This window comes from Macaca thibetana, chromosome 11 (assembly GCF_024542745.1).
Source record: "Macaca thibetana thibetana isolate TM-01 chromosome 11, ASM2454274v1, whole genome shotgun sequence".
Taxonomy (NCBI): domain Eukaryota; kingdom Metazoa; phylum Chordata; class Mammalia; order Primates; family Cercopithecidae; genus Macaca; species Macaca thibetana.
In genome coordinates this window covers 90,177,933-90,202,312 of record NC_065588.1, presented here as the reverse complement: position 1 = coordinate 90,202,312, position 24,380 = coordinate 90,177,933, and the positions used below count along the sequence as shown (strand labels likewise).

At 40.8% G+C, this 24,380-nt stretch overlaps 2 protein-coding genes across 8 annotated transcripts in view; one reads left to right on the top strand and one right to left on the bottom strand.

Annotated features, from left to right (window-relative positions):
• The window catches only part of UBE2N (ubiquitin conjugating enzyme E2 N), a 443,559-nt gene that overhangs the window by 7,231 nt on the left and 411,948 nt on the right, over positions 1-24,380 (top strand). The window lies entirely within an intron of this gene.
• CRADD (CASP2 and RIPK1 domain containing adaptor with death domain) overlaps positions 434-24,380 on the bottom strand; it is a 178,820-nt gene continuing 154,873 nt past the window's right edge. For 3 of the 7 annotated variants that reach the window (XM_050747191.1, XM_050747192.1, XM_050747195.1), the window contains one exon: positions 434-1,169. In XM_050747191.1, the coding sequence (XP_050603148.1) occupies positions 868-1,169 (302 nt within the window). In that variant the 3' untranslated portion in view covers positions 434-867. The remainder of the gene's footprint in view (positions 1,170-24,380) is intronic. The other 4 variants (XR_007717561.1, XM_050747197.1, XR_007717558.1 and 1 more) reach the window with 4 other exon arrangements.

The window sequence follows — 24,380 nt, the reverse complement described above, 5'->3', positions numbered from 1 at the left end:
CACCATGTGCTATTGATAAAAGGACAGAAGACTAAATCACACACTCCTTAGGAGCACAACACTTCAATCATTCTGGCTTCAGTGGAAAGACCACATCCCCTCTCATCTCGACTTAATGCTTTCAATAAACAGCACAGGATTTTCTTGAGCAATCTTTTAAAGATGAAGGGCTCAGGTATGCTTGCTGGTACTTGAACTGGTCTTTGCAGGGAGTTTTAGTGTCTTACGACATTTAATACAGACATCCTGCCTGAGCTATTTATCCTGACTTGGGAAAGTAACCATTTCACTGTTACTATGAATTCTGTTCCAAAAAGAAAAAAAAGACTACTGTAATTTTACACCCTTAATCTATGCAATACAGGAACGAGAAAGAAAAGGAAAAAAAACCCAACTTGGGCACTACTTTCTCATGAATGAGGCACATGATATGTAGTAATTCACATTTTATTATTTTATCATTATGAATAGTAAAGTCCACAGTTCAGTCCTTAGACAACATTCAGGTAAATGTTTTACATATGAGATACCTGCTTGTAATGTGATGACATGATATATATATATATTTTTGAACCACTGTGATTAAATAGTCTATTAAAATGCCATTACACATTTAAAAACTGAACAATTACAACAATGCAATCTTCAAGCAATTAAAAACAAAGAATTGTTGAGCCAACATGAGAGATCTGCTGAGTAATCTGGCCTTTCAAATAACGTCTAGTGGAAACCCTGTTTTCTCCTTCCATCTGAGGATCATTAAAAATAAAAAACAAACCTACACAAAACACCACCTGCTCTGAGTGAAAGTCAGGATTCAGCCACATGACTCAGGGACTCACTCCCCAGTGGTTGGTGGAGGCACCGTCACTCCAACATGTGCAGGAGCAGCGAGGGGTCCACCTCCACGGCCCGCAGCCCGTTGTGCAGGCTCTGGAAGGTGGCCTGCTTCCCGAAGCGCTGCCGCCAACGGACGAAGGCCTCCACCACCTGCGACTGCACGTTGTGGGGGTGGTTGGCCTTACAGCGGTAGATATCTGTCTGGGACAGTCCCAGAGACAGCACCACGGGCTCCCACTCAGGGCCCAGCTTCTGGGCCAGCCGGTTAATCTGCCGGTCTGATGGGGAGCTGTTGAGGATGTGCGAGGGGATTCCAGTCAATCTGTCACCTGAGGAGGAAAAAGACACCCGGGTGAAATGAGCAAGGCAACAAACACATCATTTGGGGGAAGAAATGAGAATCGTGGGGAGAAGAAGGCAATGCTTCCAAATGGCAGAGCCAATTGGCTCTCGTCTTCCTGGGGGCTGCTCTGTACAATGCCATGATTCAGGGCTTCAATACTGTTTAGTACCTACGAAAATATTTTTTACAGAAACTTTTTTTTTTTTTTTTTTGAGATGGAGTTTCACTCTGTCACCTAGGCTGGAGAGCAATGGCATGATATTGGCTCACTACAAACTCCGCCTCCTAAGTTCAAGTGATTCTCCTGTTTCAGCCTCCCGAGTAGCTGGGATTACAGGCACCTGCCACCACGCCCAGCTAATTTTTGTATTTTTAGCAGAGACGGGGTTTCACCATGTTGGCCAGGCTGGTCTTGAACTGCTGATCTCAGGTGATCCACCTGCCTTGGCCTCCCAAAGTGCTAGGATTACAGGCGAGAGCCATAGCACCCGGCCTATTACAGAAACTTTGTAAGCAAGAAAATAAAAACTAGAAATCCCACCAGAAAAACTCACTGATAATAACTGGTCTATTTCCTTTGATATATAAAACACATATGTAGGATTACCTTGTACATGCTGCTTCGTAACATGCTTTTTTCACTTATCTCCCTTTTACTCAAGGCCAGGCAAGGCATCTGGGGGAATTCAAGAATGGCTGCACAGACCCCAGCTCCTTCTGGCACTGTCTGTGGCCTTAGTGGTGGGGCCTGTTCCAAGGCTGGGAATGCCCCTCCCTGCAGGAAAGGCAGGTGCTAGAGGACAAAGGCTAAACCAAACAGCTACCCTCCCCAGTGAGGTTGAACTTGAAATATTACCGAGAGAAGGTGTAGCTGCTAACAGAAGCAGGAGCCAAGAGGGCTGCCGAGAACAAAATAAACCTAAGAGGCCATGGGGTAGCAGGAAGGGAGGAGAGTGGGGTTTGTTCGTAGCAGAGGCCTCAAGAGTGGAGTGACCGTCCTGGCAGAGCCCAGAAGAGGAACAGGAAATATGTGCTGAGAGGAGCAAGGAGGAAATCTGACCTTCCACTTCCTGAACTAGATTCCTATTTGCCTGAGGCCAGTCTGCTAAGAAGCATGACACTGAGTAAATGGTTATAAATGTGCCCAGCAAAACCAGTGAGCAGTGCCTTTGGTTATATAGAAGGAGCTCCTAAGTTCATTAGGGAAGGCCTTCCAGGGGAAGGAGGCTAAAGCTAAGCCCTGAACACTAGGAGGAGGAGCTGGGTGATGAAGGAGGAAGAGGGCATGGTGCATCTCCAGAAGAGAGAATTGCATGTGCAAAGGCGAGGAGAATCCCAATGGAGGAAGTCAAAGGCACTAGCAGCAGCCAAGTGCAGAGATTGAGAGGGACTCCAAATATCCAAAGTCATTCGCTAGGTTCAGACATTTGACAGCACAGTACACTATACTCCCGTCTATCAGCATCACAGGGATTCAGGTCAGTCTACTTCATGCTTACCAGTCCACTACTGTGTTTTGATTTATGATTCAGTAAGAAGGTAAAGGCACCTTATTACAAGAGCTGATGTTTTCCACAGCCCATGCCTTTGGCCTCTGGGCAGTGGCCAATACCTTAGAGATGAGTTGCAAAAATATTGTCAAGGGCTCTTTCTGGTGTTTGTCAACACTACAATTTAAAAAACAAGGACTAAGAAGCAATTAGAATACTGATGACACTACTGATCAATAGTTGAGATTAACAGCAATGATTTCACGGTTTGTATAAAAACATAGGCTCATTTAAAAAAATTAAAGCAGCCGGGCGCGGTGGCTCACGCCTGTAATCCCAGCACTTTGGGAGGCCGAGGCGGGCGGATCACAAGGTCAGGAGATCGAGACCACGGTGAAACCCTGTCTCTACTAAAAATACAAAACATTAGCCGGGCGCGGTAGTGGGCGCCTGTGGTCCCAGCTACTCAGGAGGCTGAGGCAGGAGAATGGTGTGAACCCGGGAGGCGAAGCTTGCAGTGAGCCGAGATCGCGCCACTGCACTCCAGCCTGAGGGACACAGCGAGATTCTCTCTCAAAAAAAAAAAAAAAAAAAAAATTAAAGCAACAGAAAACAGCACAAAGAAGAAAAGAAATCATCCAATATCCCGCCATTGTGTTTACAGTTGGTGATCATCATTCTGGATATTTCTTTACACACATACCCTGGTAGAAGGCTAGATAGAGGGTAATGGGTTCATTTAAAATGATAATATATGAACTTTTCTTTCTAGTAAGAGCTATTTAATTTTGTTTGGATATAACAGAAGAAAAAGCAAAAGTGAAAGAAAATGACATTCTGACTGGCAGTTATAAGTTACATACTTGAAAACACATACATACACACAATTTAATGCACAGAAAAAAGTTACGAAAACTCAAGGGTTAACTGCATGTTTTTATAGTAATATTCTATAATTACTTTACATTTCCTCTCCATCTCCTCACACTTGATTTTTTTTTTTTTTTTTTGCTTATATAATTTGTATTTTGTCAGATGCCTAACAGTTATACATTTCTTTAACAATCATCCATGCCCCTTGTCCCACTGTTTAGTCCTAAGGTGGAATTATAATGGTTTGAATGCTCAGCAGTGTTTTGTTGTTGCTGCTATTGTTACTGTTTTTCATCTGTGGCTTTTCTACTCCTGGGTCTGTTCTTCTGATTTGAGTCATTTGGGTCAATTTCATCACAGGGTGGTTTTTTTTTTGTTTTTTTTTTTGTTTTCCAGAAATGCTCATGATTGCAATAGTCCCTGACTTCTTTCAGGTCAAGGCGGCCTGCTTATTGCCTTCGCTGGAATAATAACTTAATATTTAGAGAACAATTTTATATTATTTTTATCTTTTTTATATTCATAATTTTATATTATATTATTTAAATAATTTTATTTCCCTTAAAAGTTTGTAGGCCTTGTTCTTACTTTCTGGTAGGGGTTGTTGAAAAATGTGGAGAATTCTGATACCAACTTAGTCATCCAGTATTTTGTGTAACTTGCTTTTCCTGTCTGAGGTCTAAATACCGAAACTTTAGACCAGGGTATATGTTATCCATTCTATATCTGCACTTCCAGGTATGTGGCATAACCTTCCAACCAAAGATTCAGTTGTATCTTCCTTTTGGGAAAATCTTCCTGGGTCACATGGTTGCATTCTTTTCTTGCTCCATATGCTGGATGAGTGTGCCTCTCCTCCATGGCTGTCATATTGTTTCTATTGCTTTAATCCCCTCCTTGGGATTATCTCACTCTTTGATTTTCAGCTATGTCTATCCTGTGTGTGTGTGTGTGTGTGTGTGTTCTGGTTTTAACGTTGTATTGTGTTTTTGTTCTTAATTTCTTTTCTTGGCTCTTTTAAAAATTCCATTCCACTTCACACTCATTAGGAGAGCTACTATCAAAAAAAAACAAAAACAAAAACCAGGAAGTCCCAAATGTTGGCAAGGGTGTGGAGAAACTGGAACCCTTGTGCACTATTGGTGGGAATGGAAAATGGTACAGCTGCTGTGGAAAACAGTATGGCAGTTCCTCAAACATTTAAAAATAGAATTAACGTATGATCCAGCAATCCCACTGCTGGGTATATACTCAAAAGAATTGAATGTAGGGACTCAAAGAGAAATTCTTACACCTACATTCACAGCAGCATTATTCACAATAGCCAAAAGGTGGAAGCAAACTAAGTATCCATCACTGGATGAATGGATATGCAAAATAGGGTATAGACATACAACAGAATATTATTCAGCCTTAAAAAGGATGGAAATTCTGACACATGCTCCAACATGGATGAATCTTGAAGACATTAAGCTAAGTAAAATCAGCCAGTCACAAAAGGACAAATACTTTCTGATTCTATTCATACGAGGTACTTGGAGTTGTCAAATTCAGACACAGAAAGTAGAATGCTGGTTGCCAGGGGCTGGGAGAGGGAGAAATGGGGAATTATTGTTTCATGGGTGCAGAATTTCAGTTCCGAAAGATGAAGACTTTTGGAGATTGGTTATAAAACAATGTGAAGGTACTTAACATGACTGAACTGTACATTTAAAAATGGTTACAATGGCAAATTGTATGTTATGTACATTTTACCACAGTTAAAAATAAAAATTAAAAAGAATCCCATTGTTGTATTATCATAGCTACATCTTGAGTTTTTGTTTCTACTGAATCGATGCTGAGCCTTTCTATAGCATAAAATACTTGTGAGGTTGAGTTTTCTAGGACTGGGTTTTCTGATAGACCAGATTGGTTGTATGTTTATTTTGGCAAACTGTGTTCCTTTCTTTTCTTTTCTTTATTTAAAAAAATATATATATTTAATAGAGACAGGGTCTCACTATGTTGCCCAGGCTGGTCTCAAACTCCTGGCCTCAAGTGATCCTCGTGCCCCAGCCTCCCAAAGTTTTGGGATTACCGGTGTGAACCACCGTGCCCAGCCAACAAACTGTGCTCCTCTCTTGCATTCCTCTGCTGCAGCATTTCACAGAGTAGTCATGACACTCACTGCCATCTTGTTCATACCGACAACGTGAGCATCTCTGTCCAGAACTGCTCTTTGCTCTCCTAGAGCAAGCTGATGTATCTTTTGACGTTCTCCTCACTTTATAGGGAACCAGTTGTCATTCTACCTCTGAGCTACAATTTTAGGTTGGCAGCTGCTTTCCATGAACATTTCTGCCATGGAGGAGAGGTAGGAGTCATGAGGCCTGTCTTTGGGAGCTCTATACTCTGTCCTCTTTTGGAGGGGAGTTAAATGTCTTAGACCAGGGCCTACTCTGCCTAACCGGGGCAGACTCACACCTATGGTCTCTTTCCTGTAACTCAACACAGAGACTAGGAGGTGGCCTCCCCTGGGTGCCTTCCTGACTCTGACTCTGCCAAGGGTTTTTTTTTTTTTTTTTTTTTTTTTTTTTTAAACATTTATCATGTCTATCCACTCACCACCTCAACCAGCTGCTTCCCATATTGATCTATATTAGGAGGAACCCTCAGGAATTGGTCCTCTCACCTTCCTTTTCCAGCACTGCTTCTGAGGGGCCACAGTGAGGTGTTCCCTTCCTTGCCTGCCACTTTTCAAAGTGGCTGAAATAGAGCTGTCATTGTTTTTTGTTTGTTTGTTTGCTGCAGGTGCATATGGGGGCTGGGTTTGATTTTGTTTCTAACTGCATTTTGGTTCTGTTGCTTGGGTGTTGGGAAGGGAGTCTGTGTTTCTGCTATACTCTGTCATCCTTCTCTCTCACTCTTGGCCAACAAGAATGCAACATATGCTTCCAGCCAATTCTTTGGAAGTAAGGACACAGTTTGCTCTGATTCTTCCACACTTTCAGGGTCACTTAGCCCTTGTAAATAGGGCCACATAACTGGGAGATGGCCAGCAGTCTGTGGACACAGGCTGGAGCAAAGATAATTGGCACATAAGCACCACCCCACCAAGCAGATCAAGCCATTCCAAATGGACATCTTTGCACATACAGAGAGGCAATCACAGCTGTTTGTGCTGTCTGACCTCTATCAGGGAAAGTATCCTTATGAGACCCGTTCAGTTCGTGAATTCTGCTGAACACAAGGGTACTTAAAAATGAAAGTCCCAAGGCTTTGGTGTCAACTCCCAAGGATATACTACATAAATTCAGGTCAAGCCATAAATTAATCCACTGTGACCATCTGGCTACTATTTCTCAAAGCTAGCATGCATGCCTCTAGCAGAGTGTAAGATGAACATTCTGTATTGCAATAGTCATCTATTTTAATATGACTTAAAAAAATCAATAGCATTTCAAACTCATGAAATGAAAAAGCAAGGATCACAATAAGTAAATTAAAAAGCAGATACAGAATGACAACTAAAAACTTAAAAGTCAGTTAAAAATAAATTTAAAGGGCCGGGCGCGGTGCCTCATGCCTGTAATCCCAGCACTTTGGGAAGCCGAGGCGGGTGGATCATTTGAGGTCAGGAGTTCGAGACCAGCCTGGCCAACATGGTGAAACCTCGTTTCTACTAACATACAAAAAAATTAGCCAGGTGTGGTGGTATGCGCCTGTAAGTCCAGCTACTCGGGAGGCTGTGGCAGGAGGACTGCTTGAACTTGGGAGACAGAAGTTGCAGTGAGCTGAGATCGCACCATTGCACTCCAGCCTGGGCAAGAGAGTGAGACTCCCTCTCAAATAAATAAATAAACTCCCTCTCAAATAAATAAATAAATAAATAAAAATAAATTTAAAGAAAAGCATTAAATTAGGCTGGGCACGGTGGCTCACGCCTGTAATCCCAGTACTTTGGGAGGCTGAGGCTGGCAGATCACTTGACCTCAGGAGTTCGAGACCAGCCTGGCATACATGCTGAAACTTCATCTCTGCTAAAAATACAAAAATTAGCTGGGCATGGTGGCAGGCACCTGTATTCCCAGCTACTTGGGAAGCTGAGGCAGGAGAATTGCTTGAACCTGGGAGGCGGAGGTTGCAGTGAGCAAGATCGCACCACTGCACTCCAACCTGGGAAACAGAGCGAAACTGTCTCAAAAAAAAAAAAAAAAAAAAAAAAAAAAAAAAAAAAAAAAAGAATACAAAGACAAAAAAGAAAAAAAAGAAAAGCATTAAATCATTAAATTAGTGGTAGAAATGGTACCTAGATATTGCAAAAATTAAACAAGGGGACCCCAAATTACTGAAGCTTGGAAAGTGCATTATTTCTCCACAAGTGTGCCCTTAGCATTCTAGGCAGACAACGGGCTGTACAGGGCCTCTCCAGTACATGATGGGGCCATCAGCATCCCTGGCATCTACCTTCTAATTGCTAGCGATACCCTATACCACCACACACACACACGTTCACATACCCTGGGGTGAGGCAGCACTACCTCTGGTTAAAACCACCAGACATTGTGGTATAACCTGGTTTAAAAAATCCTAAATGGGAATTTAACTCCTTTTAGACAGCCCTCATATAAGGCTGTATAAAATGTTCTCCCTTATACAGATCCTAAATTTTTCATGCAATCTTTTAATCCAATTCTCAGTGAAACTCGTCTGTTTCAAAACGAGCAATATACACTGACAACCCCATTTACTGCAATGAAGCCAAGATCCACTTAAAGGAAAATGGAAACCCCTCGCCCTGCTCTCCACCCCCATCCCTGCCCCGACTTAACTTATTCTCTCACCCCTCCATCCCTCATTTCTGTGGTCACTATGTGAATGAAAACGACACAGCATTCTCCCTCCTTCTCCAGCTATCTCCTCCTTCCTCACCCATGCCTATCAATCACTGTTCTGGCCTCAAAACTAAAAATCTCCTCTCTAATCCCTATTACATTTTGTGAAAGTTTCTCACATAATTTTTCCAGGTTCTGTATGTGACATTGCTGACTCCGAAGCTCCTTATGGGCAGAGACCAGGCCTTCTACTTCTGTGACCTCCTTCCCCTAGTCTTTAGCCCTTTGCCAAGCACAAAAGGAAACTCAACATATACCTTTCCAGGAGCTGATGATCATCTTATAGCAAAAGAGCCCTCCAAGTCAAGTTTCTGACTCACCATCTCCACCAGCTGTGTGTTTGACTTCATCTGTTCCAGAAAAAAAGCCATGTCTTCTAACGAATTTCTGTGCAGCAGTCCTTCCTACCTATTCCTTATTGCTTTCACTGGAATAACTGGTTGGATGTGGGTTCTGTGAGTGAAGGACAGTCCACAGGCCCAGGGTCCTGTCTGGTCAACCTCCTGTTTTCACCTTGCATTCAATGATGTGATCATCTTACAGGTAATCTGAGAATAGGAACTCTCCAGGGTTCAAAAGCACAGTTCAGAAGCTGAAGACCAAGGACTAAAGAAGAGGCGCAGCAGACACACAAACAGCTGCTGGAAGAGTCAAAAAGGTTTTTTAACTATGAAATTCCTTTTTCAACTTCAGTTATTTTGTGATATGACAGGAGATGTTGTAAGAAGATATGGGTTTTTTGTTTTTTTTTTTATGACGGTGACTGGGTTGGTCATGGGGTAGCACTTCTACAAACTATATACATTCCTTTGGAGGGTCTGTCTGGTAATCTACCAGTCACCCAGGCTCACGGCTGCAGTGAGCCACTGTTAATGATGGAAGTGTCATATGCTACAGGTGTGCAGGACTAGAAAAAAAGCTGAGCTAAGAGACTGTCCTGTTCCAGTGCAGCTGCTTTTTAGAAGATAAGGCTAAATGCTTCTATGAGGACATTTGAGGTCTCTGCTCATGTGAAGTCCACTAATGTTCCATTGATCAAAGCAAGATATGTGGCCAAACTCAACACCAACAGGAAAGGGAATTAAATGTTTGCACGGGGTAGGAGGAATGAAAGTTTGCTCAACAATGAACTCTAAACACTCACAAGTGTTGGATATTGGTGCAGGAAAAACACAGAAACTTGAACAGACCAAAGTATGAAATACACTGAAATAGCAAACAAAGCCCTCCCTTGACAAAGAGCCCTAGGCCCAGATGGCTTTATAGGTAAGCTCCATCAAATGCTCATGGATCCTGTGGACCCTGGACAAGTTAAAGCGGGAAAAAGATAAAGCTCATGGAACACTTAATTTCCTATCATATGTAAGTTGTTCCAGACAATCAAAAAAGGACAAAAGCTATCTGGCTGATTTTATGAGGATACTACAGTTTTTATTCCAAACAGGATAAGAATACAAGAAGAGAAAAATTATAGGCTTGTTTCAGTTACGATTTTAGAAGCAAAAATTATAAATAAAATATTAAGTAATTGAATCAAAAAATTTAAAGTAACATATCATGAACAAGTAGAATTTATCCTAGGTTTGCAATATATTTCAACATCATAAAATCTACCACTTAACTCAATATATCAATCCACCAAAGAGGAAACTCATTATTATCTTAATAGATGCAGAAAAAAAGTTTGATAAAGTTTGACACAAAACTATAATTTGAAAAAATATATTTCTTTAAAAATTCAAAATATGGGAAACTTTCTTAATTTGGTAAAGATTATAACAGCATTTGATTTGGTGGAGAAACTTTAAATGTATTCTCTTTAAAAAGACAAGGATGCACACCATCACTATTACTGTGGAATACAGTATTAGACGTCCTGACCAGTGCTATAAAGAAAGAAAAGAAATTAGTTTTGGGAGGCCAAGGCGGGTGGATCACCTGAGGTCGGGAGTCTGAGACCAGCCTGACCAACATGGAGAAACCCCGTCTCTACTAAAAATACAAAATTAGCCAGGCGTGGTGGCACATGCCTGTAATCCCAGCTACTCGGGAAGCTGAGACAGGAGAATCACTTGGACCCAGGAGGCGGAGGTTGTCGTGAGCCGAGATTGAGCCATTGCACTCCAGCCTGGGCAATAAGAGTGAAACTTTGTCTCAAAAAAAGAAAAAAAAAAAAGAAATTAGTTAAATTAGTTATAAATAATAAGCATTTCTAGGGAAGAGATAAAACTAACATTATGTTCAGAAAATACGACCTAATACATAGAAAAATATCAGGATTAGCAGATAATCTATTAGAATAAGAGGACTGAGCAAAATTGCCAGATACAAGATCAACTTAAAAACAAAAAACTACAAAGCAGCATTTCAATACTCTCATAATAATCAAATACAAAACACAATAAAAATACAATAAGCAATGAGAAGGATAAAGGATCTATGAAATTAATAAAGACTGTATAAGATCTTTATGGGGAAAATTTTAAGCCTTTATTAAAAGACATAAAGCAAGAGCTGACTAAAAGGAGAATTGCTGTCGTGCTAGGTGGGATGCCATTATTATAATATAAAGATGCTGATTCCTATAGTGACAATTAAAATTCCATAATGGGGAAAGAAGAGGCTTTCCCCAAACTGAGGGGAACTAGCTAATTACAGAGGAAAAGAAAACTGGCCTGGAACATCACACCATGAACAGGGGTGGATCCCATGGAGATAAAGTCCCAAAGGTAAAACTATAAAGTTCATGGAAAATAGGGCAGGAGTATCTTTATGGCCTGTGGTCAGAAGCGGTTTTTAAAATTAATCTCCCAAAGGTAAATTTTTTATGTCAAAATTAAAGATTTCTGCTCAACGAAGGAGGCATGATCCAAGCTGATGTCTAAGACCGAGGCTAATGTCTAAGACCAATAAGAGAAATACTATCTAGACTGTGTAAGGTGTTTCTGAAAATCAACAGCAAAGGTAAGAACCTCCACAGGAAACAGAACAAAGGTATGAACAGGTGATTCAAATTAGAGGAAACACAAAAGGGAGCATATCAAGAGACGCTCAAATGCAGAAATTTAAGAAACAAATGTAAACAACAATGATAAAGCACTTTATATGTATAGAAATCTAGACAATACCAAGCTTTGGCTGGGATGTGATGTAGGAACCTTGTTCACTGCCGACAGAAATAAAGATCGGACAGTTATACTGGCCAGCAAGTTGGCAGTGTGGGTAAAATTGAATGTACTTTCCAATCTTGTTGTGTTAGATGTACCCAAGAAAAGTTCTAAAAAAGACCTGTAAGAGACACGTATGAGGTTGTTTGTGTAAAGCTTCATTATTTGTGCTAGCAAATACACATATACCTTATAATCCAGAAACCCTCTTTTGGGAGATATAGGGATCTCCACGTCAGGAAAATTCTTACACAGACCCATGAGGGGTCACTATGAGGTCATTTATATGAGGTAATACTGTTGGAAAAAAGGAGTTGGAAGCAATCTAAGAGCTCATTGCTGGTGGACGAGATACAGAAATACAAAACAGCACATAGGGAATACTGGCAGAGTTAGAGGGGATGGACTAAATGCAGTGCAGAGCAAAAAATGTAAGAAAAATAATCAGGTCTATACTAATGCAAATTAAGAATATATGTCCAGGCCGGGCACCCATGGCTCATGCCTGTAATCCCAACACTTTGGGAGGTCGAGGCAGGTGGATCGTTTGAGCTCAGGAGTTTGACTAGTCTGGGAAACATGGCAAAACTCCATCTTTACAAAAAAATATATTAATACAAAAAATGAGCCAGGTGTGGTGGTGCACACCTGTAGTCCCAGGTGCTCGGGGGGAGGCTGAGGTGGGAAGATCACCTGAGCCAGGGAGGTCAAGGCTGCAGTGAGCTCTGATTGCGTCACTGATTGAACTTCAGCTTGGGTGAAAGAGCAAGACTCTGTCTCAAAAAACAAAAAAGAGTATATGTCCAATGCACCACTTACAAAAACACACACAAATAAAGGAATACATGTCAGACAGAATAGTTATCTTTATCTATGAGAAGGAGGGAAATGGGAGTGGGAACAAGCATGAATACATGAATGGAAAAGAAAGAAGCTTTTCACAGACCAATTAGTGAAGTAGGCCACAAATTGATGGGCGCAAAGGAAAAAAAAGAGAGAGAGAGAGAAGCAAGGGAGGAAGGGAAGGAAGGAGGGAGGGAGGGAGGGAGGGAGAGAGAGGGGAAGATCAAGAGTCACTCTGAACTCAGCTGTCTCATGGTACCCCAGGGGCTGACAACATCCAGTTTCTCTGTAGCTAAAGTGGGTGGAGTGGAGGAGGTCAGGGGTAGGGTGGGGCTGTTCCAGGCTGGAAAAGCTAACCTAACCAGCCACCTCCCAGGACTCATGAATTAACTCTGGTGCCTGAGTGCAATGGCTCTGCAGAAGAATCCCTTTGGCTGAGACTGGTTACCAAGAAAAGAAAAGAAAAGAAAAGAAAGAAGAAAAGAGAAGAGAAGACCAAAACCAAAACCAAAATAAAACAAAAAACACCTCAAAAGGAAAACTAATTAGAACCCCTTGTTCTGCTTGTTGATAGATAATCACAGAGAACAATTTGGTCCTCACAGAGAGATGGAGAAATCATGTTTAGTCTTTCTAAAACTGATTTCCAGGATGATTAAGTGAAACCCACTCCAAAGAACAAGGTTATGTTGCAAAATACAAATAAATCCCGCTTATTGTAACGGAAGACTCGACTTGACTATCAAGTCCATGGAAGGTCAACAATAAAACTGTTAGCAATAATTGAGCTCGCACTGAATTAAAAGGTGGGAGGTACGGTAGACACAACTCTGGGCTAAGAATTAGCAAGCCTGGGTAGTATAAATTTCCATCTGCCACCACCTAGCCATATAGCTTGGGATAAGTCATTTAGCCTCTCTGAGATTGCTTTCTTCTTTGTAAAAGGCAAAACCAGATGACTTCAAAGGCTTTTATTTCAATAAAATATATTATCTTTTTTAGAAGTAATTCTATTATTTTCAACAAATCTTACGATTTTTGAATTCTCATTAAATCAAACCATTTATTGTTGTATCACTTTTCTTTACATATTTTCTAAGATAGAAACAACCCTCGTGGGCCCTTTAGTAATGATTTTTGCTTATTTGTTTCTGCCTTTTAAAGATCACACATGGAAACCACGTGGTGGGTCACGCCTATAGTCCCAGCACTTTGGGAGGCCGAGGCGGGTGGATCACCTGAGGTGGGGAGTTTGAGACCAACCTGGCCAACATGGTGAAACCCCGTCTCTATTAAAAATACAAAAATTAGCTGGGCGTGGTGACGCACGTCTGTAATCCCAGCTACTTGGGAGGTTGAGGCAGGAGAATCACTTGATCCCGGGAGGCGGAGGTGGCAGTGACAAGATTGCGCCACTGCACTCCAGCCTGTGCGACAGAGCGAGATTCCCTCTAAAAAAACAAAACCAAACAAACAAAAAAACCACAAAATGAATATCTGGTAAAGTAAATTTTTCAAAACAGTAAAAACTTTAAAAGTGAATGTTACAGTTTGCTGGGCCATTCATTTCTCTCACATGGACCAGACACAGCTCCATCAATTTGTCATTCATCCTGTTCCTTGAACACACCAGCCAGCTGCAAACCAGAGCGCCTCGCACGAGCTGTTCCCTTTCCCTGGGACACTCTTTCACTGACCCCTTCATCAAATGTAACTTCTCAGGGCAGCTGCCCTGACTGCCCCATTCCAAACTGCAACTCCCATTCCACTCTCATTCCCTTTGTCCATAAATCACCTTGTAACGTGTGACATATTTTATAGATGTGCTCTATTTGTTGTTGCTGCGTGCCCCCAACCCTACACACTCAGGCCTGCTGGAATGTAAGTGTCTTGCAGGCAGGGGAGCTTCGTCCATCCTGCTCAGTGATGTACTCCAGGCACCCAGGGTAGTGCCTTGCACATAGTAGGCACTCACTACATATCTGTTGGATGAATGAATGAATGAAAAGGAATGATTCATTACAATGACAACATACTCACTTAGCTTTATTCTCTATAGCTACAGTGTTACCAAGTGCTACTACTTTTAATTTACTTTGTATTTAAAACCAGAGAAATTATATTGCATAATCTAAGGGTGAATAGAAAATTAAAAAGAGGGGAAACTCCATGATGGTAAAATATTGTCAAGGTTAGACATGGGCTGTTACCTCTTTTTATGCCAAACTGGGCTACAGTGTGGGAACTCCCCTTTCCCACACCCATGTTTCATTTGAAAAGAGAAAGACAGGCAGGCCCCAAGATGGCTTCTGGGTAAATACGGCAGAGTGAGGCCTGACCCCAGTGTCTCCATCCCCCAACACCTAAGAAAATGAAGAAAAGGGAATAAAATTTAAAAAGAAGCCCATCAAAAAAGATGGCAGAACCACCTTCCAATTCCTACCTTCCTGAAGCTATATCAGTTATTCACCCAAACTCAACTCTAAGATTTTCGCTCTACTATCCCCAAATCTAGAGAGGAAAAAATTAAGTGGGTTTCTTACATTTTTTTCTCCTCTGATTTCAGCAGAGTGGAGATGGTAACTGCTACATGAAGCGACAGGAGATAAAAAATGTGGACAACAAGGACTAACTGTCCCTGGCAGAATGAGAAGACATTCCGCATGTTCTCAGGAGAGACGGCACAGCACAGGCATTATAGGGTGTCCCACGCATAAACAACCTGGTGAGCTCACTTCCTTGACCTGCTCTTTTGCTTACATGTGCCTATAGGCTGAAGAAAAGTGCACAGGACAGGAGATACCTGGTCCTCAAGAGGTAATACACAGGGGTCAGAAGGATGCCAAGGAGAAATCACCCCAGTGGATCAGAGCCCCAAAGGCCAAAGTCACCCAAACATACGCAGGATGGAATGAAACAGCATGCCAAGTGAGTAACATACCAGAGTAACACATGAGTTAAAAAGAGAGCATTATGTGGAAGAAAATGGGCCAAAACCAAAAATCTACAGTCTCCAAGGAATAAACTAGTAAGTGAGAAACACCAAGGATGACTCAAAATTATTTATATCCTAGGAAGCCTTGAGGTAATCAGAGATAAAAGGCAAAATTTAAAGAGAAAAATGATAGACATAGAGGAGAAAAAAAATAAAATCCATCAGAAAGATTAATGAGTATCCCTGAAGTAGAGAACCCAGGCCAAAGTATTTAAAGATCCAATACAAGAAAGTATCCCTAAAATGAGCAAGCAACGGAGCTCTAAGTCAAAAGAGCATACTTCGTTTTTACAAAAAATGAATATGAAACAATTAACTGAAACATGTACCCTGGTTAAATAATTGAATTTCCAGTTCCGAGAAACAATTCTTCAAGCAGAACAAGCCAAGTTGCCTACAATGAGGGGAAAGCCAGTCATTTTTTTCAAAAGTATTTTAAATGCAAAAGATAAACAATTCCTCCAAAATTCTAAGGGGAATAAAGTATAGTGCATAAATATTACTCCTAGGGATGATATTGAAGTATAAAGGTAAGGTAATCATCAGATATTCTTGAACATGAAAAAAAACTAAAAAATTCATCATTCATGAGCCCTCCTTGAAGTCTTGACAATCTAGTCAGTGCAATGAATAAAAAAAAGCTATCAGCAGTGGCACACCAATGGGGGGGTCAGTGAAAATGGTTTGCTTCAGATGCAGACAATAAAGGATGCAGTGCTTACAGAGAAATTTAAATAAGTAGCAAAAGCACTAAAAGTCTGTTTTTCACATCACCATGTGCAAGCAATTCTAAACAATGCAAATGATAAAATACTCCTCCCCTCTGCCAAGCAGTCTCCACTAAACCCCTTGATCTGTTCCTCAATATCAGTACCAGGAAAGCCATAGGAAAAAGATTAGTACTGGGCACTGAATTCATTTAAATATAAAACTAATTTTAGGCCAGGCATGGTGGCTCACGCCTCCCAGCACTTTGGGAGGCCGAGGCGGGCGGATCACCTGAGGTCAGTAGTTTGAGACTAGCCTGACCAACATGGAGAAACCCCGTCTCTACTGAAAATACAAAATTAGCCGGGTGTGGTGGCACATGCCTGTAGTCCCAGCTACTTGGGAGGCTGAGGTAGGAGAACTGCTTGAGCCTGGGAGGTGGAGGTTATGGCGAGTTGAGATCGTGCCACTGCAGTCCAGCCTGGGCAACAAGAGCGAAACTCCGTCTCAAAACAAACAATCAAACAAAGAAACAAACAAACTTTAAACAACTGAACGTAACATTATATACCTTAACTATATGAAAATAACATAACTAATCAAAATCAAAGCTAGATTATAGAATAGAATGTAAATATTATCTATTTGACTATGTGAAAACAGCGGTGTAACTAACTGAAATCTAAAGGGAAGGAAGAGTGAAAGTTCTTAATGACCTTATTTATCATGGCAGGAAGGACGTCCATACTGTCTAGTATGAAAATGATAGCATCAGGATAAGCTAAGTAATCTACGGTTAAAAACAAGCCAAGTCTCAGTTACCTAACAGAACAAGAGTTCATTTCGTGCTCATACTCCCTGCACTGCAGGCCCATGTGGGTCCTCAGGGCTGCGCCTTTCACGTGCTGGCTCTGCACTCTGTGCTGTCTTGATCTTATGCCCCCACCATGTTAACATGAGCATCCAGGCTCACCAAGGTGATAGAAGAAAGGGTGAGACTGGAGACCTGGCAATTAAATGCATTCATCCATAATGGTCGTTTCTGCTCATGTTGTGTGGCTAAAGCAAGCCACAAGGTCACACAGTGACCTTGAAGAGAGTGAGGAAATATGATTCTCCTGTATCCCAGAAGAGGAAGAAAACTGGGTGAACAGCAACACTGCCTACCACAAAAACATAATTGGAAAACACACACACACACACACACAAAATGAAAACCAGCAAGTTCTTATCATCTCTTTACTTAAAAAAAAAAATAACATTTTTTACTGTGAAAAAATGTTTGTTCAAAGTTCAGTAATTCCTTAATGCTCACTTATTTTTCTCCAGTTAAAATCAGGTAAAATTAAGTGTAATGATTTTTACATTTAAAAATTAGCGTGTATAGCTGGGCAGTGGCTCATGCCTGTAATCCTAACACTTTGGAAGGCTGAGGCGGGAGGATCGCTTGAGTCCAGGAGTTCAAGACTAGCCTGGGCAACATAGCGAGACCCCCTGCCGCCCTCATCTGGACAAAAGTAAAAATAAAAAATTAGCTGGGCATGGTGGGCATTAACCACAGGCATGGTCTCAGCTACTTGGGAGGCCAGGGTGGGAGGACTGCTTGGGCCTGGGAAGTGGAGGCTGCAGTGGGCTGTGATAGTGCCACTGCACTCCAGCCTGAGTGACACAGGGAGACCCTATCTCAAAAAAATAACTTTAAATAAAAACTTAGCATGTATCATATGATCACACTTTTATGAAAGCATATCTCTCTCTCCATCCATCTTCCCATCTGCAAACACGCTTAGGGTGATATCTAACACAATGTTTCCTTAATGTTAATGAGGCTTATTTTTAAATGATAGAATGTATGAATTGTATCTTTTTACTTTTCTACATCCCTTGGATTCCTTATAATGAGCATGTATCATTCGTATAACACAATGAAATCATGAGAAGTTTTGCCACAAAGGCAAAAAGGCCTGCAGCCCAAGAAAGTCATAATGTGGCCCTGCTTCTAATATTTCTAAATCACAAATTCAGTGGCAGATGGCAAAAATTACATGTACTTCAAAACTACCTTTTGAAGTTAAAAGCAGAGTACAGATGTTGAGAGACAAAATTCCGAATTGCCTTGTCTGTTTACCAAAACGCTCAGATAACTATTGTTAAGTTCAACATTAATGACAACACTGCTTCTTCACGGGTTATTAGCAGAAGACATTTAAGATTCTTTTATATGGAAATTACGTATGTGAATATAACAGTTTGCATTTTTCAGTCTTCCCCCTTTTCTAAATAGGGAAAATGAACTTCTTAATCACATAATTATTTCCTACTGATGATTGTTCTCCAAAATTTTCAAAATTGTTTAAAAATACTTATAACTTTAGTTTCATCTTCAATATCAAATACATAAATATTTAAACAGATATTAAAACTGAAGAAAACAAGATGTCCTATGGTTCCTTGATATTATCTTTGCTGCTGTTTACTGAGTAATAAAAAGTATAGAGAAAGATTAAGAAGCTTCAATTGCATATTATAAACTATAAAATAACAACCCTGATGGACTTATGTTTTCCTTATTAATGCCAAACCTGCCTAGAAGAAGGGTAAGATTATCAGTAATGCTAAGAACGCAGCTGACTTCAGGCATCAAAAGCATATTTCTTTGATGGAGTTCAGCTGTGTTGAGTGGCTTGGCAGTAAGACCAAAGAAATGAAAAAAGTACGGAGGTCATGCAAATTTACCAAGTAAAATCCTTCAAAGCTATGACACAACAACAATCTCATAAATGAAACTTTCAGTTCTCTTATCAGCATCCTAGGAAGAGAGAGAGAAGGAAGGCTTTTACATCTGCTGCCTGCCCAAAGCTGTAAGGGACAGTGATATGGTGATTGACATATCAAGAATCAAAATAACTTCATTAGATTGATGGAATGATCCTAAGAAGATTTAATTTGTCATGGGATAAATGTGATATCATCAAGTTAAAAAAAAATCAATCGTAAATGCATAGAATGTTCTCAACCTGGCTATAATGCAGTTCAGAAGGAAAGGGTCAGATGTTTTCACTGACTGCAAATACACTATCACCCTAGCAAAAAACCCAAAACCAACCAAAAACTTGACAGCAAACTTGGTTCCATTAACACACAAGTTTGGAATCAGGAACAAGGAAGATGATTGTCTCACAGAATCCACGCTAAGCAAATAGACCACTTCCAAATCAGTGACCTGACTGCACATGATACAGACAGATGCAGGCAAAGCCTGAACACAGTGTCCGCCCAAAGACATTAACCTGCAAGCATGTATTAACTCAGCAAGAAAGCGTGTGGCATATATCGAGGTAAACTAAGAGTTAAAGGAAGATGAGAGCTGTGTCTTTCTTGTTCACAGCTATCCCCTAGCACCATGTCTGGTAGGAAGCCGATCCCAAGAAGTATCTTTTAAGACAGTAATTTAAAACACTTGTGGAGTAGTTGCATTTTGGGTAGCAGCTGCATTCCCTGTGCAGCTGCATGTAATGCAAAACTAACCTGACGAAGCACAGGAGGCGCTGCCATGCAGAAAGAGCTAACCACAGTTGGGAATCCCATTTGGCTTTGAAATTGTGTATTTCAAATTTTTAAAAAATTACTAAAAATTTTTGTTGTTCAGAGGCATGGTCTTGCTATGTTGCCCAGGCCAGAGTGCAGTGGCTGTTCACAGGTACAATCCCACTACTGATCAGCACAGGAGTTTTGACCTGCTCCCTTTCTGGCCTGGGGTGGTCCACTCCTCCTTAGGCAACCTGGTGGACCCTGCTCCCAGGAGGTCACCATATTGATGCCGAACTTAGCGTGGACACCCATCTTCATAGTGCACTACAGCCCAGAAGTCGTGGACTCAAGTGACCCTCCTGCCTCAGCCTCCCGATTAGCTGGGACTCCAGACACAGGTTAATGTGCCTGGCAATGTTTCAAATTTTTGCCTAAAGGGAGAATTCAGTGAAATATTTTATTAGTGAATTCAAATATGCCCAATCTCACATAAAATACAATGGCACCCTGAAGACAGATATATTGCCTTAGCAAATATTAATTGAGGCCTGTACTGCCAATTACATTTTAGGTGCTAATGATACAGCTATTATTTAGCTATTTCTGTAAATTGTTTGGCGATTGTCTAAAGCACCTCTGTGAAACTTAGGCTTGAACATGACCTTTTCTAGACCAACTCACTTATTTCATCAATGAAGGAAATAAAGTCAAGAGAATTAAAGTCACTTGCTTAGTCTCATGATTACTGTGGAGCTCAGTCAGTAATAGAGTGATTTGCAGATGCTTATTCTAGCAAGTATTCAGTACCTACTTAGTGTTGCAAATAAGCAGGTGAAGGCGCATATTTATGGAAGGACTGCAGAAATAGCATAGGCTTATCCTTAATAAATATTCTTTTAATCTTCTTAACATTCTCAAAATCAAACTTTTTTCCAGATTCTGTTTTTATATATGTTTAACCAAAATTTTCTTTTAAAAGTTTCTTTTAAAAGAAGCAGGTGCATGTGTGTGAGAGAGAGACTGAAAAAAAGTTTAACAAAACAAAAAATACTTATCTTTACTGCCTGCTATCCTATTTTATTTTAAATTGATTTCATATTCCACTAACAGGTAGCAAGATTTGACCAACATTGTTCTAGAGCACATTCGGCTGGCTCATTCTTACTCTACATTCAATCATTAGCTCACGTGTCATCTCTTCGAAGAAGCCTTCTGGGAGACTTCCAAGCATAAATCAGCCATGCTCTTCTTGGAGGGCCTGAAATAAGTGACAGCGAAGATTCGGGGAACAGACAGATTCAGGTGAAAGTAGGTGGTGGCACTGGGATGCCTCTCTCTGCCACGCCTGAGCCCCACATTGAAGCAGGAGCCCCTAAAACCCACAGCAGGCTCTCCCCAGTGCTGGTCAATTTCCTGTGCACCTGTGCACTCAGCACTTCCTGGCACATCAGGAGTGCTCCATAAGCAACTGTTGAAATAACTGCCGGGCACGGTGGCTGATGCCTGTAATCCCAGCACTTTGGGAGGTTGAGGCAGGTGGATTGCCTAATGTCAGGAGTTCAAGACCACCCTGGCCAACATGGTGAAAACCGCTCTCTACTAAAATACAAAAAATCAGCCAGGCATGGTGGCGGGCACCTGTAATCCCAGCTACCCAGGAGCCTGAGGCATGAGAATTGCTTGAACTCTGGAGGCAGAGGTTGCGGTGAGCCGAGATCATGCCACTGCACTCCAGCCTGGATGACAGAGCGCGACTCCATCTCCAACAACAATAACAACAACAACAACAACAACAACTTTAGGGAGCCGATGACAGAGCTGACCCTAAAAGCCAATAAAAGCACCCATCCATTAGAGTCTGCACAGTGGTAGCAATGGACTGAATGTGGCCTGCAGATGTGTTTCATTTGGCCTCTCCAGTTCATAAAACTACAGAAAGAGCATTTAAAAATTGAGAGGTTTCACAAAATTCCAGATTTGTAGCTTTGCTTGTCAGCTCACCAGAGTCATCCTCATGCTGGTTACCCTCAGCATCCACTCTCCTACCACACATGAGAAAGCCCAGTCGCTGAGCTGATCTCCCAGGTCCAGCCAGGAACTCACAAGCCTTACCAGGGTTTGATTTCTGCCTCCTGTAGCAGATAATGGTAGAAAATCCTGCACAGCATAATAGTTTAAGGCTTGGTGGATGAGCCTCCAGCCAGCTGGGGGGAGGAGAGCATAACAAAACGGACTCTTTTCACTCAAGGCAGCACAAACCCTCCTATGTGTCTGTGGTCTTTTCCCAGGGGTAAAAGACTGCCTGCGATAACTGTCTTTACTCTCCTCTCTCTGGGATGAGATGAAAAAAAAAAAGAGTGAAATCACAGGAAATAAGGACCAGAATTAGAACATTTTATTTTTCCTTGTATCCTCTGGCATAAAATAACACTATTTTTCGCAGATGGGTTTTCAATAAAGTTGGGAGCAAGGCTGTGGAAAAATTTTTAAATGCTGTATGGGTCTTAAAATGCCAGTTGTTCAGACATAAAAATGTGTTTCCTCCCATGAACACATCTCCCTGGGAAGCCCAATCACTCCCAATCAAAATGGCTTCCAATCAAAATCCAAACATATTTTTTTAAACTGAAATTGACAAGCTGATTCTGAAATTTATAAAGAAATGTGAAGACCTTAGAAGATCCAAAATAATTTTGAAAAAGAATGAAGCTGGAATAATTACACTACTTGATTTTAAGACATCCTAAAGCTACAGAAATTGACAGTGGGTATTAGTGAAAAGGTAGACAAATAGATCAATAAAACAGGAGAAAGTTCAGAAATATATTTACACCCATATGGAAACCTTTTGACAAAGGTGCAAAGGCAGTTCAGTGGAGGAAGGATAGTTTCTTCAACAAGTGATGCTAAAACAACTGACTCTCCATATGCACGTGCACACATGCGCACACACACATGCAGACATACACAAGAACTTAAGGCAAACCCCATATCATATACAAAAAGTAACTCAACATGGATCATAGACCCAAATAGAAAACCTAAAACTATGGAACTTCCAGAAGAAAACATAGATGAATTACTTGCAACCTTAGCTTAGGCAAAGAGTTCTTTAAAATGGCACCATACTAAAAGCATGATCCATAAAAGAATAAATTGATAAACTGGATGTCATCAAAATTTAAAACTTCTGCTATTTGAAAGACACCGTTTAGAAAATTAAAAGACAAACCAGTGACTAGGAAGAAAATATTTGCAAATCACATCTTGTAAAGGACTTGTATACAAATACAAACAAATAATTCTCAAAGCTTAAAAAAAAAAGACCCAGTTTTGTAAATGGGCAAAGATTTGGACAGACACTTCAGTTAAGAAGATACATGGATGACAAATAAATACATAAAAAGATGCTCAATATCACTCCCTAGAGAAATGTAAATTAAAATCACAATGCGATACGACTCTACTCAAATTAGAATGGTTGCCAGTCACAGAAGGACAAATACAACATGATTCCACTTATTTGAGGTATCTAATATAGTCAAACAGAGAAGAGTGGATGCTAGGGGGGAACCACTACTGGGAGAAGGGGGAAATGAGGAGTTGCTGTTCAACAGGTATGCTTTCATTTATGCAAGATGAGTAATTTCTAGGGATCTGCAACATGGTACCCACAGTGTGTGTATATACATATATATATAGTAATTTCTAGGGATCTGCAACATTGTACCTATAGTTAACAATACCGTGTAGATCTCATGTTAAGTGTTCTTAACACAATAAAAATTTTGGTTAAAATTAAGAAGACTGAAGACAATGTTGGCACAGATGTGGAAGAAATGGAACTCTCATACACTGCTGATAGAATCATAAAATGGGACAAACACTTTAGAAAACGGTTTGGCAGTCACTTAACATGTTATACATCTACCATACAGTCTAGCCATTTCACTTCTAGGTGTTTAACAAAGAGAAAAGAAAGCCCATGTCCATGCAAAGACTTGTAAATGAATGTTCCCAGCAGCTTTATTTGTAATAGCCAACAACACAAATGTCTGTCAACAGGTGAATGGATAAACAAACTATGGCATATCTGCAAAATGAAACACTGTTCTACAGTATAAGGAACAAAGTATTAATACACACTTCAACATGGAAGAATCTAAAAATAATTAAGTGGAGTGCAAGTAGCCAGACAAAAGAGAATGCTGTAGAACTCCATTTACGTGAAATTCTAGGAAATGAAACCAACACACAATGACAGAAAGCAGATCCGTGTTTGCCTGGAGATGGGGGTGATGGGAAGAAGGAATTACAGAGGGGCAGGAGAAAATGTTTAGGGGTCACAGATAGGTTCATCATTCTGATTATGGCAATGGTTTCATGGGTATATAAGTATGTGGAAACATCAGATTACATACTAAGAACTTGTGCAGTTTACTGTATGTCAATTATACCTCAATGAAGTTTGGGTTTTTTGGGTTTGTTTTGTCCCCTTCTTGTCCCTGGCCCCACTTCACTGGGTTAGGTCCTGTTCCCTAGACTCTCCCAGAATACTGCAGGCTGGCCATCACAGTCTTTAATACTGTGTACAGTTTTCATCTAATTATTAGGTTGAGTCATTTGACATTGCCAATATTCTACCATTTCTGATCTACAACAACTGCAGTTTCACGTGGCTCAACCTAACACTTGCTTGCCAGCCATACTTGA